We start from the raw sequence: 18340 nt of genomic DNA, 5'->3' as shown, positions 1-18340 counted from the left end.
AAATCTAAGTAGTGTTTTCTAATTAAATTAGCTACTCCAGTGAATTTGTTGGCATATTTCTTCACCAGAATGAACTCAGGCACTGTAGTTTAATTTTGAATTAAACGTACCCACACAATAGTTGTAGTACTCGCTAGTGCTCAAAATATATATGTACATAAGGGCTAATTTTACATTTGCGGTTACATTACAGAAAATTGTATCTAATGTACTGCATGACTTATTTGTGAGAACTAATGATTGTGTGACGAACCTTTTCTGACTGAGAGCGAAGTGGTGAGAGAGAGCAACTCCTCAAGGATGCGTAAAGCCTTGTGACTTTGAGATGCTGGTCACCGCTGAGTAGTAAATAACACCGGAGTCAATCATCCGCTGGCGCTCTCTCACACAAATAAACATGCATACGGCATACGCAGGCATACTCCAATGTGTTCAGACATCTGTATGCATCTGCATTAATGCGTACACACATGCTTACACACAAACATGCAAAGTGAAAATAATGTTTATTGATGGCGTGATTCTGGATGTGTCAAACTGTGAGAAGCTGTCCATCAGGTCACTGTGGTCGTCATTAGCAACAGAGCACCGTGCCAAAACTCCCAGGACACAACTTCTTCCTGACAACCGCTAGAACACGCACGCACACACACACACAAACACACACCGTTGCACATCTCAACAGCTTCATCACTTTAGACACAAATACAAACATTGTATAGTCATTTTTTCTTACTTTAATACATGCTTACACTCCACTACCCGTCTTACTTATTCATGATCCTGCTGCTGCTGAGCTCGTGCTCAGTTACCTCTTGTCATCTCCTCTATCACATTAGATGTGCAGCACTTTGACATGACCTGATTCTTTATGTATTTTGCCAATTTTAACAGTGGCGCAGCGGCATACACTCTAGGCAGTTTTGCTCAACACATTATAAATCACCGAATCTAATTCATGTGGGTCCTGCCAGCTAAATTACCTGTGATAGGACGTGAGCAAATTGACATGATTCGCAAGGTTTGAATTTGATTCTGTTCAATTCTATTCTGTCCGCTCATCCATTTTCCCCCCTTTATCTCCATTCTTTCCTCTTTCTTTATCACTTTCCATAACTTTCTGTTTTTCTGCCGGCTTCCTTTCACCTCTTTGTGCATCACTTTGTTCTACATGTCGTTCTCTGCTCACTTTCCCTTGTACTAATCCTGTTACTGCACCCTCCACCTCTTTGCTCTTGTATTCACCCCTTGTCCACCACCTTCTCTCATCTCTCTCTTCCTTGTTCTGCTCTTCTTGCAGGGCCCGGACCAATGTGTAAAATGCCTCCACTTCAAAGATGGACCCAACTGCGTAGAGAAGTGCCCCGATGGGTTACAGGGAGCCAACAGTTTCATCTTCAAATATGCCAAGGCTAACAACGAGTGTCATCCCTGCCATGCCAACTGCACCCAAGGGTAAGAGCGGGACGATACATCGAGATGTGCACCTATGTAAAAAGGTTAATCCATTTCTTTTTAAGTGTCCGCTTGCCTTCGTGCTTTCTTGAGAAACCTCTAGCTTGGGTGCTCTTATGCATCATAAGGACATACTGCACTGCACCTGGCTGGTGTTCCCTCCCACCCAAGGAGAAAAAGAGAGAAAGCATGACTTAATCATGCAGCTGTATACATTCCCTGACCTGTAGTTGGATTCAAGGGCCCCTCCGATCGGGAGCAGAATGTATTGACCCTTAAGGTACTGTGCAGATGAACAATGCATGAAGGGTGCAGACAGAAGGTAGAAGGGAGTTATGAAGCCAGGGGGCAGTGCGATGTGGAAATATGAAGACAGAGAGGAAAGGTTGGCTCTAGCTAAAGAAGTTGGTGGAAGAATTGCCTGAGAACAAGACTTACATGCACTAGAGAGGCAAAATGTCCAGACTTAGGCTACCTCATTATATTGTTATTGTAGCTTCAGGATGGGAATTCTCTCTGCGTGGCAATGCTAACAAAACAAATCGACTTATTTTGCTCAGACCATAATAAGAAAGTGGAAGCTTTCTTTACCTGCTTTCAGAAACACTGAGGTTTTAAATCCCATTTGCAGCTGTTCAGCTAGTCTCTTGGTCTGCAACTATTTTGATAAGAGATAAATTGTTTAAGCAAATTCACAATTATCTGAGAAAACAAACCACTAAAAGGTATAAATGTTGGTCAGCATTTTTCAGGACTTGTTTTTTTGTTTGTTTTGTTTTGTTTTTTGAGTAATCCAACAGTTTGATTGAATTTTTGTTTGTAGTTTTCAAACAAAATCAAATAAGTAGTTTCAGTTTAGGCCTAAAACAAACCTTTCTTTGCTTTCTTTGATGGAAACAGTGACACTACACTTTTCAAACAAATTGAATGCAGTTCAAAATGCTTAACAAGTAACTGACAAAACATTGGATGATTACGGTTAGGGTTAAGGTTAGAGACTAATACACACCAAAATGAATAAATTGGACAAAAATAAGATTATTAAGATGATAACAGATAAGTGGAAGATAATATAATCAATCAAAATATAATAATGAAGTCTTACACAAAATTAAAGGATTGTAGTAAAGCATTAATTTAAAAATTGAAATAAATTAATATACTTTATTATATTCTACTTTTAAAAGTAAACTATCTCATAATTAAAATACATTTTGTAGCTTTTATTTGAAATTAATTCATGTGTAACTTTTGGCTTTTTAATGTTTAATGAAGGTTATTTCCATGTGCAAAACAGCAAAATTAACTAATTAATTAACAGCGATGAAAACATTCAACTTTTTTTGTGAAAATCTCTGTAATTATGCAAGCTATGTCATGTAATAAACAAATAGATTTAAAATTACATTTAATTTTTATAAAAATATTCAGTCTTCTTGAATTTAATACTTTCATCTGTTAAATAAAAAGGAAATATAAGAAAAGTATAATAAATTTAATGTTTTTTATGTAAAAAAAAAAAACCTTAGCTTTCTTTAAAAGTAATGAAAGCCGTACAGCTGTTTACAGTTATGTTATCAGCTACGTTATTATTGTCCAAGATTTTTAATCTAATTTTACATGTATGTATATGTAGATTCATAGCCTGTTTGGGGGATTTCATTGGCAATTTTAAAAAAAAGAAATAAAAATGGAATAATATCTATAAAATAAAAGGGAAAAGTGCTTTTTGTTTTGTTTTCAATGCAAAACAAAATATGAAAAGTCTCATTAAATAAATTGATTGTAAGTTTGTATTTTAAAATATCTGTATCTTCAGCTTATTGCTAAGGCTAAAATCAGTATCACAAAATGTTTTTGTACTGCTTTGTGGAACAACAAGGACAGAAAAGAATCAGATAACTTTTCCTGTAGTAGTTTGCTCCAAGGCTGTGTTGTAAGTTTTAAACAGCTAACTAGTGTACAGACTTTGAAATAAGTGGAAATTCTGTTTGGTCTTGCCCAGCACTATAATAACAGAATTTTGAACTGTAGCTGATTTCCAGAAAGCAGAGCATTACAATAATGAAGCCTGGTAGTCATAAAAGCATGTCCCTGTGTGTTCCTCAGAGGTATATTGAATATGAAGCCATAGCCAGTAGCCAATTAGCTTGGCTAAGTATAAAGACTGGAAACAGCTGGGTTTAAATATATCCTGTCAGCACCTTTAAAGCTCAGGCGAATGTTATTTTTTACTTTTACACAAAGCCCCGGTAGCTATTTCTCCCTGTTCTCTGCCTCTGTACTAATCCAAGGTAACCAGCTTCTCTCTGCAGCTTCATATTTCATGCACAAACATGACCATATTATCAATCTTGTTGTGTAAATCATATTCCCGAAATGTTAAAAACTTGTTTATTCCAATAAACGGTGGTAAAGATGACAGATCTGCACACAAGTTACTTCATTTGACCACTAAATTTCAAAGAGTAAAGTCATAAACAAACTTGTAAATATATATCACAGCTTAACCACTATACAGCTTCCTCTTCTGTCTCTCTCTAAAGAAGCACACTTTAATACAGAAGTCAAAGCAGCATGAATGTTCAAAAGCACAGATTCTGTGGATACAGAGAAAATTTACCTTCTTCATGTACCAGTATGCCTGATTTATGTTTTCATCTTCTAAAGCTTGCATTTTGAAGTCAATGTAGCCATGACTTTGAACTTGAGCCTTGGCTTTTTTACTTTTCTTCCTTAACTGGAGGCATGCTATCAGGGAAGCGGCTGAACAGTGGGGGAGGGTCAGAGAACAGAGAGGAAACGATGGGCGTGGGGGCCGAGATGAAGCTTGTATGTGGTCTTGGCAAACAAAGTTAGAACTCTGAAACCTAGCAACAGGGCTGGCGAGATGATGTGAGGTGGAAAAGGGACTTAATGTTCTGTCTCTCACATAGCGGGAGGTCATTTTATTTTACTGCAGCTACCCTGTAAATGTTGATGATATCAGTGCAGCTTCAAAAAGGCAAAGCAAATGAGTTTTTTAAAAGTCGGTGGGTTAAAGAAGGGGAATGGGAGCGCATATGAGGTAAAGACAATAGATGGAGAAGTTAGAAAGCAGAGGAGGTAGGTAGAGAAAGATTCTAATTCATTCAATGATAGTTTTCACTCATGCAGACACACATATGCAACCATTTTTGATCCTACGAACATTAATCTGTCGTTGGCATGACAACACATCCATCGTGCCCTGTCATTTTATCCTGCTCTTTAGTCACAGGGTGCTCTGGATGAGCATGGAGACTGAACCTGACGCTGTATATTTGAGGGTATGAGCCAAAGTAAGACATTACAGAGATCAAAGGTCAGCATCCATAGAGCTTGTATAAAATCAGTATCTTATTACTAATAAAACAATTTGTGGTAGGACGCAATTAAAAGAAAAATTAATCAAATTAATTCAAGACTTTGTAATTAATTAACCACGATTAATCACATTTTTGACAAATAGCAATATTTGACACTATAAGCTTTTAAATTCAAATACATTTTGGTTGATGATTGAATCAATGAATAGACATATATGTGAACTTAGACAACAAAAATGTTCATTTCTCATTTATATATATCTTTGCATTTTTCATGTCTACTACATTCACAGATTACTGCAAACTCAAAGTGAAATTATAGCAATTATATTTAACATTTTAAGACGTTTTGTAAACTCAAGCACTTTCAATGTCTTGAAAAGTGGTTTATTGTGGTCTTGCTACACCGTTTGCTGGTACCAGGGCTGTCTTAGCTAATGTGTCCACAGGATCGTCAATTTCTCGCACCCCCTTCATTGTCTATGTGAAACGCATCACATTGCATGCTGGTTGCACTGTAGCACGTTTCAGGCTGCGCTTCCGGTGCATCTCCCCGGGGCTCATTTGCATAAAGTAGACTTGACTTCTACTTTATGCAGATTTGGTCTGACGCATTGTAAAATATTTGTTAAACATTTAGACTAGCCATCGTTGAGCTAAAACAATGACAGATTCAGCAACTTAATGTTGAGGGTATGAGCTAAAGCTACAGGTACCAATGACATCAGTAAAGATACTGATGTCATTGGACATTCATTTATTGCCTGAAATGCTTTCAGAAATACTTTTTGCTGAAGTGTTTGTGTAATAAAAGAGAAAATTTGCGGCCGAGCTGCCATATTGGTCCAATAAAGCGCTGTCATATCACCAGCTAGTGCCCCACTACAGTGCATCCTGTGTATCTTCTTTGTGGCTGGAAAACAGACTTTAGGTTCATTACTACCACCTGCTGGGCTGGAGTGTGCATCAGTGTTACCGGTGTGCCAGAAATTAGGGAAATGAGAAAGGTGCAATTAAATGCATTACTTTTTTTTAACGCTTTATTTTTTCTGCAATTAATTATTTAAAATTAATGTGTTAAAGTCCCAGCCGTAAACAAAATGTACAAATATTGACAGACAGATGGAATCACAAACACCCCTTTGAGAGATAAACTCCTTTCCATTAACCTGATGGAAACTGATTGTGTCAGCTTCATGTGGGAAGCACCCATCACACATGAAGTTGCTTTTATATGAAAGTGTGTGTAAACACAGCACAAGCCCGAAATGCATGCAACCTAATTACTTACAGATGTGCATTAGGAACATACTTAGAGTTGTATGAAGCAATTTGGTCAAAGTATTGGTCCAAAAGCATCATGGAGAGCTCCAAAGAGACAGTTTGTGTGGTCAAATCTCAGAACACCTTTCTCTTTCACTTTGCCCTGCAGTGTTCACATCTATTATAAACTAAAATGTCCAAAAACTATACTGTGATGATGACATTCTTTAACATGTCAGATTAATTAGATTTGCAAATCATAAAAAAAATTCTGGGTCTGGGTTTTAACAAAGGTACTGAAGTTTAGCTTGTTGCTTATAATTGTTGGTGTGAGACCTTCCTCTTTTTGAAATCACTGCAGCATCGAACAGCAGCAGGATCCAAATGAGGATCCAAAGTGAAAGTGTTGCACACATTTGCACGTATAGAACAGTGGTAATTTCATTAATTATTTATAGAATATTTTTAAATTAACTCTGACATAGACACAGGAATAATCAGGATCTTACAGCAAGCTACACTGTCTGTTTTTTGTTTTTTTTTTCACTGCGGACAGGTGAGTTGTCATGCACATAGTCAGTGTATAAGCTGTAGTCAAATCATTTCTCACATAGCAAATTTAGGTAATTTAAATTTTTTTTTTTAATTTATTACCTATAAAGTCCAATCTTGTGTGTATGACAAATATCATAACGGGGCTCTGTCAGCCACTGTGGTGTGTATGTCTAAATAAAGCCATGAGGAACACTAATGTAAAAGTGACCAATGTCTGAATGTCAGAATGCGTTCACTTGAACAGATTGATGAAGCAGCAGTATTTCCATGTCTGAAAAAGGGCTTTAAAGAAAAGAGCATGTCTATTGCCTCGCTTGTTATGTTCATTGTCAGAGAAGCTCTTTGTTCTTTTGCAATGCAGCTACTGAATCAAATACACATCCACGCACACACCACACTGGATACAGACACATACAGACTGATTGCTTGCTAATTAGCTATTTGGTGCACCATTTAATTGACAACGAAGCGACTTTGGAGGAGCCGCAGTTGTCACCGATTTAATTCCAAAGTTAGCTTGCTCTTCTAATTTGCTCTGTAATTTGTTGTGTCTTGTGTGCTCATGAAGCTTGCGCACACACAGACACACATGCACGCACACACACACACACACACACACATGCTGAGAAAAAAAAATGTTCTCCTGTGTCTGTCCTGCTGTTCAAAGTCCTTCACTCAAGGACTGAGAATTAATGAGCATCTAAGAGTCAACTCTAATCACTTCCCGCTTACCTAATGCTAACAACACCTCTTACTGATCACTGTGTTGTCAGCACTGCATTCCAGCAGATTTGATTTGTAAGAGTCTTGAAAATTTCAGACCTCTGGCTCTTTTTGTTCAGAGGTTATAGAAGCCTGAAAATAGCTGAAAATTTCAAGTCTTAATTTTGGTCGCAATTTTAGGGTACCCCCTACCTACTTCAAATGGTCATAACTTTGGAACTCTTTACAATTAAGCCTTGAAATTTTGGATTTTTTCCATCATATATAATGTTCTATAAGTATGTAAAAATTTAGAAAAATCTGAGGGGGTCAGGTGGGGACCACTTGATGAGATGATATGTAATGACCCATGTGTTAAAAGATGAATGATAGGATAAAGCTCCACAGAACTGTTCACTTGCGACCCTAGAAATGTGAGTTATCTGCTTTCAAGTGGTTAATCACCTCAATCATCTTACGAGTTAACCAAAAGTATAAAACTAGCTGATTTAAATGAACCAAACATGAAAATACTGACTGAATAAACCTAAAGGGTTGAATAAACTAGTCACATAAATAGTGGTTAATGACAGACTTGTTTTTGTGTTACATTTTGTAAATTTTAGTCATGTTTTCTTAATTTAACATTTATTTGTCCTCTAATAATGCATCTCTAGGGAGTTTTAACTATCTAACAATGCTTCTAGGGGAGTCTGCTTATCTGCTTTTTTTTCTTATTTAGAAATTTTTCAGTGAACTCTCAGCTGTTCATTTATTTAGCTCGTTTTAGGTCAAGCTGGTTCAACTTTTGAACTCATGAATTTCAAAAGTCGTCATTAAATACAAATTAGACATTTAAAGTCCAATTAAATAGAAATTAGCATAACTACATATTTACATTAAATACACTAATAAAACTGAGTTGAGATGTCTAAATGCCTTTATGATGTTTTACAGTACAATGTTATAGAAAAACATAAAACATTTTTCTTTTAACCCAAGCAACCCAGCAAATATACTTTATCAATTACCTAAATCCCTGTTAGCAACTTCAACTGTAATAGGATGAACACATTCTACATCAATAATTATAATTAGGTAAAATTGATTTTTATGAAATATGCCAGTCTGCATAATGAGAACTTTTACTTTTGAAATATATTTTGGTGTTAATACTTTTGTATTTTTATTAGAAATTTGAATGTTTGACTTTTTTATTCTATACTTAAGATGTAAGTACTTCTTCTTTGATGTCTTTCTAAAACCAGTGATGTTGGCCGATAGGAGAGGGAAAATCTGCATTGTAGTGGAAAATGATTTAGTATCATCACTGCAGAAAAGCATGCTTTGGAGTTCTACAGATTCTTAAACAAGTATCCCTCCTGCTGCTGTATTTGTGGAAAAAAGAGTGTGGAAAAAGCAGCTAAGTAACTGTGAAGGGAATGAATTGGGGCGGTAATATCCCTAGAAGGCTCAGTGGTAAACCTTGCCACACCACAATGTATTAATCTCCACGCCACCCGCACTAGCCTGACACTGCATCTACACCTAGACCACAACATCACACCCAATATTTCTCAACCTCATTTCTGTTTTTTAGCTCAACAAAGGGAATACTCAATGGAGGAAAGAAATAGTATACTGTAAGTTGTCTCTTAATGTTCAGACCAATATGATTTTCTATAGAGGGTATTCATTTTTAATAGATGTTGAAAGGGTGTCTTTGTTGTTATTGAGATTTGAATCTTTTTTAATTTTCTAATTTTCCCACAGGTCTAGCACAGTGCATTAGTCAGAAAAATGCTCAGAAAAGTGAATAGTGCGGGAATGTTTTCCCAGTTCAAATAACACAAACAAGAACAATGCCTTCCAACCCAAACACCTTTTCCTGTCATATTGACAAGTGGTCGACCATGCTTGGGATTCAATTTTCCACAAGTCCCTACCCAGTGACAGATGATTGACATAGTAGAAAGACAACATGAGGTTTACTCATAACCTGTCCCTGATTTAATGGATGATTTCTCTGGTTTCTCTGCCCTGCAGGTGCATCGGGCCAAGACTCCAAGATTGTGTGGGGATGATGGACAGGCAAGTGGTCTCAGGTTACATTTGTTATGTTGGAGACAACCTTTAGATCCTTCCACAGCCCTTTAAAGCACCTGTTAAATCCTATTTCTCATGATACTCATTAACAAGAGGGTAGTCAGTTTTGTGTTTCATAATTGGCAGATGACTTGAGGATCTTTTGTTGTTCTCTAAGCTGCTACTAAGCCTTTTTGTGGCCCAATTACATAACTGTGAGTATCTGATGTTGTTGGAACCACTGCAGAAAAAACTGAGGAAGTTACCTTTTAAGCACTGCAAAAACTGATAATTTTTCATCACTGTCCTCATTATGTAAACTTTTAGGTAACTTCATTTCTTTTCATCACATATATTTTCAGTGACGATAGTAATGGAGTAGAATTAGTAGTGACGCAATGGTTTTACACCTACTCTTAGGCCCATATTAACATAAATTTAAAAGGTTAGTTTGAACACCAAAATCTGGAGAAGCTACGTTTGCCCGCAGCACGAATGTATTAGTTTCACAGTAAAGGCTATAAAATTGTGAGATACTTAAATTTTTTTGGCCTATGACCTGCATCTACTTTCACTTTGCTCTTAAGAACAACAAAATAGTTTGCATTAGGATATTGGACTGGAGTTCCATATGGGATTATTCCTTTTTGTATAATTTTTACACATTTCTGCATTTTTAACCACTGTTTTCGATCTTTTTCAGTCACTATTTACTTTGTTTGCTTTTACACTACAAAACTGCTTGGTTAAGTTTTGCCACCAAAACAACCTGGTTAGGTTTGTAAAAGATAAGATAAGATAAACCTTTATTGCTCCCCACATCAGGGGAAATTTCCAGTGTTACAGCGTTACAGCAGCAACATCTTTCAAGTGGCCAGTCAAACTTCTCACAATTCCAGAGCTTTTTTGGTGAAAATATCCATCCGTTGTCTATACACCGCTTAACTCTCATTAAGGTCGTGGTGGGGTTGGAGTCTCTCCCAGTTGAATCAGGACGAAGGCAGGGGATCAGACTTGGACAGGTCACCAGTCTATCACAGGGCTACATATAGAGACAAACAAGAACAGTCACATTCACACCTACGGACATATTAGAATCCTCAATTAACCTCAGCATGTTTTTGGACTGTGGGAAGAGGCCAGAGTACATGGAGAAAACCCACAGGGAGATCATGCAAACTCCATGCAGAAAGATCCCAGGAAAGCCAGGACACGAATTGGGGATCTTGTAGCTGCAAGGCAACAGAGATAAACAAGAAAAATCAACAATCAAATCAAGGCTGCTGCGTCGGGGACGGTAGCCCGTATTCATGAGTCGTCCGCTCAACCAGATGAGCTATTTGGGCGCCTGCACTTGTGTAAACATACATGGGAAAATTTAATTGCACAGTGGATCCATATAGTTATTGCAGTTTTTTGTGGGACTGCACTGCTCAAATGAAATGACACACAGTAAATACTGTGAAATAAGGAATAATATTGGACATAGCCAGTGTGTTGTCTCTACATTTATGCTAAGCTAAGCAAATCCTCTCCTACCTCAGCGTACTGAAAGAAAACAACTAAACACGTTCCCAAAAATGTTGAGCTATTCTTTCAAGAGACTAAAATCAAGATTTCATATTTGATTTGTTTCTGTTAGGTCTGCCTTATTAGAGAGATTTTTAAAAATTAATAGTAAGACTCACTTCGCACATGCATTTTGAATAAAGTGTGTCTTTTCTTTTTTCAATTGTAAAGCTTGCATCTTTAAGCTTAAACTCAGCTATGTACAATATTTGTATTTAAACAACTTTAAAAGGAAAATGTTCAAAATACATTACAGTGCAACTGCAAAAGGGACCACAGTAATATTAACAAGAAGAAAAACAACCACGTGAGGTTAACAAAAGTTGGAGGATCTGAAAAACCTAAATAGCCCAAAGACAACAACAGCAGTTCTATTATAACACCCATAAAAGACGAGATCTTTACAATTAGAGCAAATTCAAAAGAGTTGCAGGCTCATTAGAATGTAACCAAACCAGCAAAGCCATAAAACATAGGCATTAAGCTCCTTTTGAACAGAGGAAACGGAAATGAGACCTTTTTCACTTTCCTCTGGGAGGCTTCTGCTGAGTCTCTGGTCCCCGACTTCTTCTTTTGCTCTTACAATGGCATTATTCCCCTGCCTCATCTGATGACCCTGTGTCGCTTGTTCTGCTGTAAACCTCTCCTCCTAATTAAAGAAGTCCTTTCCCTTGTCTGGTGCTGCCTCACTCTTCTTCTTTTTTAAATTTCTTTATCTAAGCACCATTTTTTCATTCTCTTGGGTTTGTTTCTTTTTACTTTTACTTCATCTTGAGCTACATTTAAATGTTTCCCTCCTTTGCTTTCCTTTTTCCCTTACTTTTTTTTGTGCTTTTGTCTTTTTATTCCACCCCCTCCTTTATTTGTTTCTCCTTGTCTCTCTGCCCCCCCAGCCCTCGACCTAATCACTCCAAACTGCTGCATTACTATTCACCACATGGCTGTATATCTCATTATGTCGAAACCCACAGCCTCTTTGTAAATTTCAAGCTCCCCTTTCTTTAAGTCCGCCACAATCGATACAGCAAATGCTGCGGCACCTCGCTGCACCATAGCACCCCGGTACATGAGTCTTCCATTAGCAGCTAATGGCTTCTGCAACTAATAGAGTTTTTGAACATCAAGTATCAGGTAGAAGTGGATGTTTTTTTTTTGTGCTGTAGCATGTGGTTAGCTTTTTCCAAAAGAAGATTCTGGCATTGGTGAGAAAGTGAAAATGGAATACAGATGGGAATAAAAAAGAGGGGAATGAAAAAAGAGTAATATAAGGACAGAATTGAGTGGTAAGATAACAGGAGACACAAGTGCAAGAGGTAAGTAAATGGCAAATGCATTAGTGGCATCATTAGTGAAGAGGAAGGGCTTTTAACTTTCAACCTTTAGGCTTGCCTTAAGCAGATCCCCACCCTCATCCCCAAGAAGATGGAGAAGAAATTTGCAAAAAATAGACTCTTTTAATTTCTCATTTCTTTGACATTTTAAACTCAGTCACAGCATACAACACAAACAAGATATTTCATTACTACATGCACAACACTTATTGTTTGTTCTTCCATGTGAATCACATGACATCATCTAATAGAAACAATCCCTTGATTAGAGTTTTTCCATCAGAGCATTCAGCATCGCATGAGGAAGAACATTTGATTTGAGATTCAGGAGGTTAAATCTGACAAGGTAAGAATGAGTATAACAGCAGATTGGATAATTTGTCAGCGAAGGCTGAGGTTTGCACTTTCTTTCAAAGTGCCTTTTAGTTTCTTAATGTTTCAGCAATGTTAATGTTTTTTCCCTTTCCTCTGTCTCTACAGGACACCCTTAATAGCAGCTGGTATTATCGGCGGCCTATTCATCATCGTCATTCTGGCTCTCAGCGTGGCCGTTTATGTGCGACGCAAAAGCATCAAGAAGAAGAGGGCCTTGCGGCGCTTCTTGGAGACAGAGGTGAGAGGGGAGAGGTCACAGTAGCAAAAATGTATTTATTTTTTGGCAAGTACTTCTTACATTTGCAGCTACAAAGACCTTTTTGTTGGTTTTCCCTGCTGGAATTGCCACTTTTTTGATTTATTAGACATCCTTTAGCTCAAAGTTGCAGTACATTTTTGCAGATGGATGCCAGTTGAACTATATTTCTAAGCAAACCTTGAACATTAAACCTTGGGTATGGTACTTAGCCAAACCACGCAGAGCGCAGGAGGTTTTAAAATTATGCATGGCTGCCATTGCCCATCGATCTGGCCTTGAAGGAGGTTCATTTCTGAGAAGCATTACGCTGCGGAACAGATTTCACATTCAAAGGAGAAAGTCACAGATTTAAGGTGCAGGTGAGTGCAGGGTTTATGTGCACATACAGTATGTGCTGATCACTTTTGTGCCACTACGAGACTCTGCTTCCTGTGTGTAGCCCTGCAGTTATGCCATTGCTGCAGGTCCGCTGAGTGGCCTTGCCTGTAGGAGTAGGGTAGGCTGCTTGTCAGTCAGCATTAGGATAATTTACAGGTAGAGGCAGCAGTGTTATAGACAGCTGTCAGGCGAGAGATGGGAATTGGAGGAGGGCAGCCATGGGCAGCTGCTGCTTCATCCCAGCCATACACATCCATCTTAATCAACCAGGGCCTGTTCCGACAGCCGCTTGACCTGAAGGGAAGTCTTCAGTCCAAGCAGATTCACTAATGTACTGTCACAGAGCAGGAAGGGCTGCAACGGAGCACGCTGGAGGAGGATCCCCTTGATCCCTTTCGCATTTCTTCTGTATAAAGAGACTGATGTTTTCTTTTTTGTTGTTTTTTTTTTTTTTGTTGTTGTTGTTTTTGCTCCTGCACAGTTCAATTCAGTGCTCCACCAGGAGAACTGGTCAATTTGCCCATTCTCCAAGGAAACCTAAGTAGGTGTAGTAGTAATTAGACATAATAAAATCTTTAACGCCTGTGGCAGGTTGGCCTACAGGTTAGACAGATCAGTCATTAAGAGCGGGTCATAGGTTCAATCCCCACAACAGCCCATGTCCACACATATTAGCAGCCTTGTAGCTGTGTCCTGAGGATTACACTGAAGCAGATCCATTTTTGTATGTTATAAACTGAACAGTGAAGAAGAAAGTTCTGCTTCAAAGCTGGAAAATAGCACATGATGGTTACGATTCGTGCCTCCAAAGAAGTGATACATAACCATCATTTGACCGAGAACAAAAATTAGAGACTTTACTCCATATGCTACTGTTTATGTTTATTTGTCTTATTTCATAAGACACTGGGTCCTTCACTTCTCTCTGGAATTCAAATCCCCCTTCTCTTAAATGTATTATTTCACACTGCATGCATGCTTTGTGTATATACACAGCTCCTCTGCCCCCCTGTTCACTTTCCATCAGAATGCTCTTCTCACGTCTCACTTTCCCAGCATACTAAAAAAAAACTTGCACTTCTTGCAGTCTGTATCGCACTTTCCAGAGGCTCTTTTTTGGCTGATGAAACTGCACGATAGGCTTTGGACGGCTGGCGAATGTGGATTCTCTATTCAAACGAATAATAGAGCAGAGTCTGTGTCTGTGAATGGAGATCAAGCTTGTCTGGATGAGGGATTTGGGGACAGCGAAGGCTCAGGGACTCCCCCTCTCTCTCCTTATCTGCCATAGCTTTTTAAACACAGAACTCACCTCTTGTGTCAGACAGGGAAAAGATGCCTCCAGTATGCGCTGTCAGAACGTGATCTGAGCACTCAGCTGGCATTTCCATATCAAGGACACATGTGAAGGCTGTTGCACTGTGTTGACTTGCAAAACACTCTGTTATTTCATTTCTTTGTTTTGCTATTCTCTGTCTCTGTCTTTTCTTGTGTCCTCACCTTTCCATTTTTTTTTTTGATCTCCATATCTCGATTTATGTCTCTCTCTCCCTTGTGAACAGGCATTTTATTCTTCTGTCTTTTCAACTCGGTCTTTCTGTTTTTTGTTTTTTTTTCCCCTCTCTCTGTCTCACCTTGAAAAAAACTACAGAGCCTAATATAAAAAAGCCTGTCTCACACTGTGGTGCCTTTTGAAGAAGCCCCTGAAAACAAATTACTTTTCACAGGGAGAAACAGCACAAACAGCAGAGTCACTCCACTGTTGCATCACGACCCCAGGCATTGAACTTTGACCCCCGTCCAATGAAGCAAGACTAATGCAGATGGAACAACCCCCCCCACCCCCCCCACCCCAAAAAAAACACCCACACCCCCACCCTCACCCACCCACACCCCACCCCCACCCAAAAAAAGATCCTCTTCTAGCTGCTTTGTACAGACATGGGCCATGTGAGTGTTTCAGCACCACAGGGTGTGGATAGCTCTCGTGTTGCTTACATGCTCTCCTCTGCTCGCCTACAAGAAGGATTTCAGTATTCGAGGGAGTTGGACAGCTCCCGTTGTTCGCCCCAGGGCAAGCTGACTGAACAGCGGCACGGGACATTATTACAAATGCATGTGATGCAGCCAAACAATGTTCATTATACTGAACCGTATGTTAAATTTAAGTCAAGATCTCAGTGATGCAAATCAAATGTGACACTAAATATACAGAACTTTTGGCACCCTCCAAAGGAATTGCAGCCAGCACAGAAGGAAAATGACCAGTTTTAGTCAGGTTTGCTAATTGGGGTTTCATTTTCTCACGCCTAATAGGCATTTTTGTTTGTCAAATAGTCAGACATAACAGGAATAATGCAGAAATTGAAGTTGAAGTTGAAATGGACTTAAAAGCATCATCTATAAAGTTGGTTAAAATTGTATTTTCTTTTATAACTGACCCTCAGTCTGAATGACTTCAAACAAGATAATCAACAATACTTTTGTTTCCTCGCAAAATTTGCAATTAATTTTCATGGCAGATGTCACATTGGTGAAAAAAAATACAATCTCAGTGACTATAGCATACTTGTTGTTGCTGGATGGGTCAGTTTGAGTTTTTGAGCTGATCTCTTGAGATTTTCTGTTTTTGGTTAATGAAGATGTTTTTCATCCAGGGAGCATCATCAGTTCTAACCAAGTAGTGTGGAGTTTCAAGTGTTTATTATTACCCCCAGCTCACGTGACCAAAGGCTTGTCAGCATTTCAAAACTCACAGTTTTTGGCTCTAAAGCCAGAGGGGCTCTAAAGCCAGGCAGTTTCACCACCATTTATCACTTGAGTCTTGTGAGTTTTGGGTCGCTGATAAAAAGGCACCTGGAACGCACCACCAGTCAGACAGCAATGAGGAAACCTCTTGGATAAAAGGTTTAACGTCTTCAACAAACAAAAAGAAGTGTTGGAGAACTTTGGATTGCCATGACCTCTTTAAGACCATGGCAGGCACTCTAGTTTACTCAGAGGGGTAAGAAGCATCCAGAAACATCCAGTGAGCAGCAACTCTGCAGAAGGAAGCACCTTGTTGATTTAAAAAGATCAGAGGTTATCCTGTCAGCCGAGAACAGAAATCTGAGGATGTACAGAAAAAATATACAGTTTAAAACTCTGAAGTAAAAAACTGTTCAAATGCAGACAGCAGAAGAGAAACTGCTGTTGTGATGAGCTCACTAATAACAACGTCCTTGCATACTGATATGCTCTTGCTGTTTTGAACAGATTGTGTTAATGAGCTCACTCTGTGACATTGTGGTGCCCTAAGTGTAGCACAGGATTTGCTACTCCAGCTTCAAATTACAAAATTCAAGAAAAAATAAGATGCTTATTATTGAAATACAGAGTGGTAGGGAGTAATTGGCATGTTTTATGGGGTTCTGTGCCTCCATCCGTTTCTTTCAATCTTATAGTAAAATGGCCATTTTATTATTAAATTTTTAATTCGACAACTACTGTTGTCGAATTAACTTCATGCACTATCCCATATTTGTCCTGAATTGCATCTTTTGTTTCTTGTACAGTATCAAATGAGCTTATTTAAGACCTACATTTGTGAAATATCTATAAGTAGTTATCAAAATATTGAAGACAAAAAGTTTAATTGAAAAGTGACCATGCAGAGATAGCAGCCCCAAATCCAGCCCCGAGATGACTCTAGGCAAAAGTCCAAGGCATGACAATGCTGTTTCACCTCAATGTGTTTCAATTACACAGTACAACAAATGTAGCGTTTTGAATGGGTAATGTGAACGTTAAAGCATATACCCGAGGGTTTGCAGAGCAAGTTTATGTTTGAAGACTCTGTTTACTTATTCAATACACAATAATTCTGTGAATGTATTCTAGCTTGAGGCTTGAGCATACTGCTTATTTGTCCAATGAAGCATCCGAATCCTCTCCAGCGCGCCACCAGCGAAGCTCATTTGGCAAAGGCACGGTGCAGCATTAGCCGGAAAATAAAGTGCCGTGGTGAGAGTGTGTGAGTGTGAACGAGCTCAAGAGAGTTTTGCAGGCCATGGGCTTGTATCTTATTTAAGAGACCTCTCCTCTCTCCCTCTCCCCTCAGTCAGTCCAGCCTCGTCCTAATGAAACAATAACAGCTACAGCCTGTCACCATCTGCTCTTATTACTGCTCTGCTGCCACCTCCCCGCCCTTCATCTCTGCTCTCTCTTTCTGAAACACTCCATTTCTCTTCACCTACAGCGCTGCTTGTTTTCTTGTTATTCATACAATGTATGCACAAGCACACTGATGCAAATAATGCTCTTTGTATATACCTACACAGGGAGGATGAACTTTGGTCACATCCATCATATCAGTGTGGTATTTTGGCAGTCAGCAGCCAATTATTACATGTAATGCAATAATTTCTTTAAATGCCAAACACTCTACTTGTGTAACTTTCAGTTCTGTGTGGTCAATGCCTTTGGCTCTTAGGCTCTGTCATGTTCCTTGATCCGATTCTAAGCAGTTTTTACAATGTGGTAAGGTGCATTGTCCTGCTGCTTGGTCTATAACAATGTTTAATTGGATGGTATACAAACACGTAACGTCCATGAGAATGCCAACATTTCCTAACAGAACATTGCACTGTAACAAAAAGATCAATGCTATTCATTTTCCCATCATCAGTAGTTTTAATATTGTGATTCTGATGCTGATTTGATCTGCTTGGAACACACCAGGGAACACACCCAGTTTGTATCACAGTTATTATATTTTAGTGTTTTTCATTAGTTTTTATTTCATTTTTCATTTTTGTTTTCAGTTCAGTCTAATTTCAGTTAGTTTCCCCTGTGGGATTTCTCGTTTCATTTTAGTTTTTATTGTTTACAAGTATTTTGCGATAGTTTAGTTTTCACTCTTTTCTGCATAAGTTTTAGTAAGTGGCAAGACTTCAGAAACTCCGAATACATTTTACGATACAAAAATGACATTTTGTAAATGCAGTTGACTGACAGTTATGTAGACATCTCATTCTCAATAC

General features: G+C 38.5%; 1 protein-coding gene across 4 annotated transcripts in view; it reads left to right on the top strand.

Annotated features, from left to right (window-relative positions):
- LOC111571821 (receptor tyrosine-protein kinase erbB-4-like) overlaps positions 1 to 18340 on the top strand; it is a 329715-nt gene that overhangs the window by 259655 nt on the left and 51720 nt on the right. For all 4 annotated transcript variants that reach the window (XM_055008641.1, XM_055008643.1, XM_055008640.1 and 1 more), the window contains 3 exons: positions 1301 to 1455; positions 9369 to 9413; positions 12788 to 12920. In XM_055008641.1, the coding sequence (XP_054864616.1) occupies positions 1301 to 1455; positions 9369 to 9413; positions 12788 to 12920 (333 nt within the window). The remainder of the gene's footprint in view (positions 1 to 1300; positions 1456 to 9368; positions 9414 to 12787; positions 12921 to 18340) is intronic.

Source organism: Amphiprion ocellaris, chromosome 24 (assembly GCF_022539595.1).
Source record: "Amphiprion ocellaris isolate individual 3 ecotype Okinawa chromosome 24, ASM2253959v1, whole genome shotgun sequence".
Classification (NCBI taxonomy): Eukaryota; Metazoa; Chordata; class Actinopteri; family Pomacentridae; genus Amphiprion; species Amphiprion ocellaris.
This window is presented reverse-complemented; position numbering and strand designations above follow the sequence as displayed.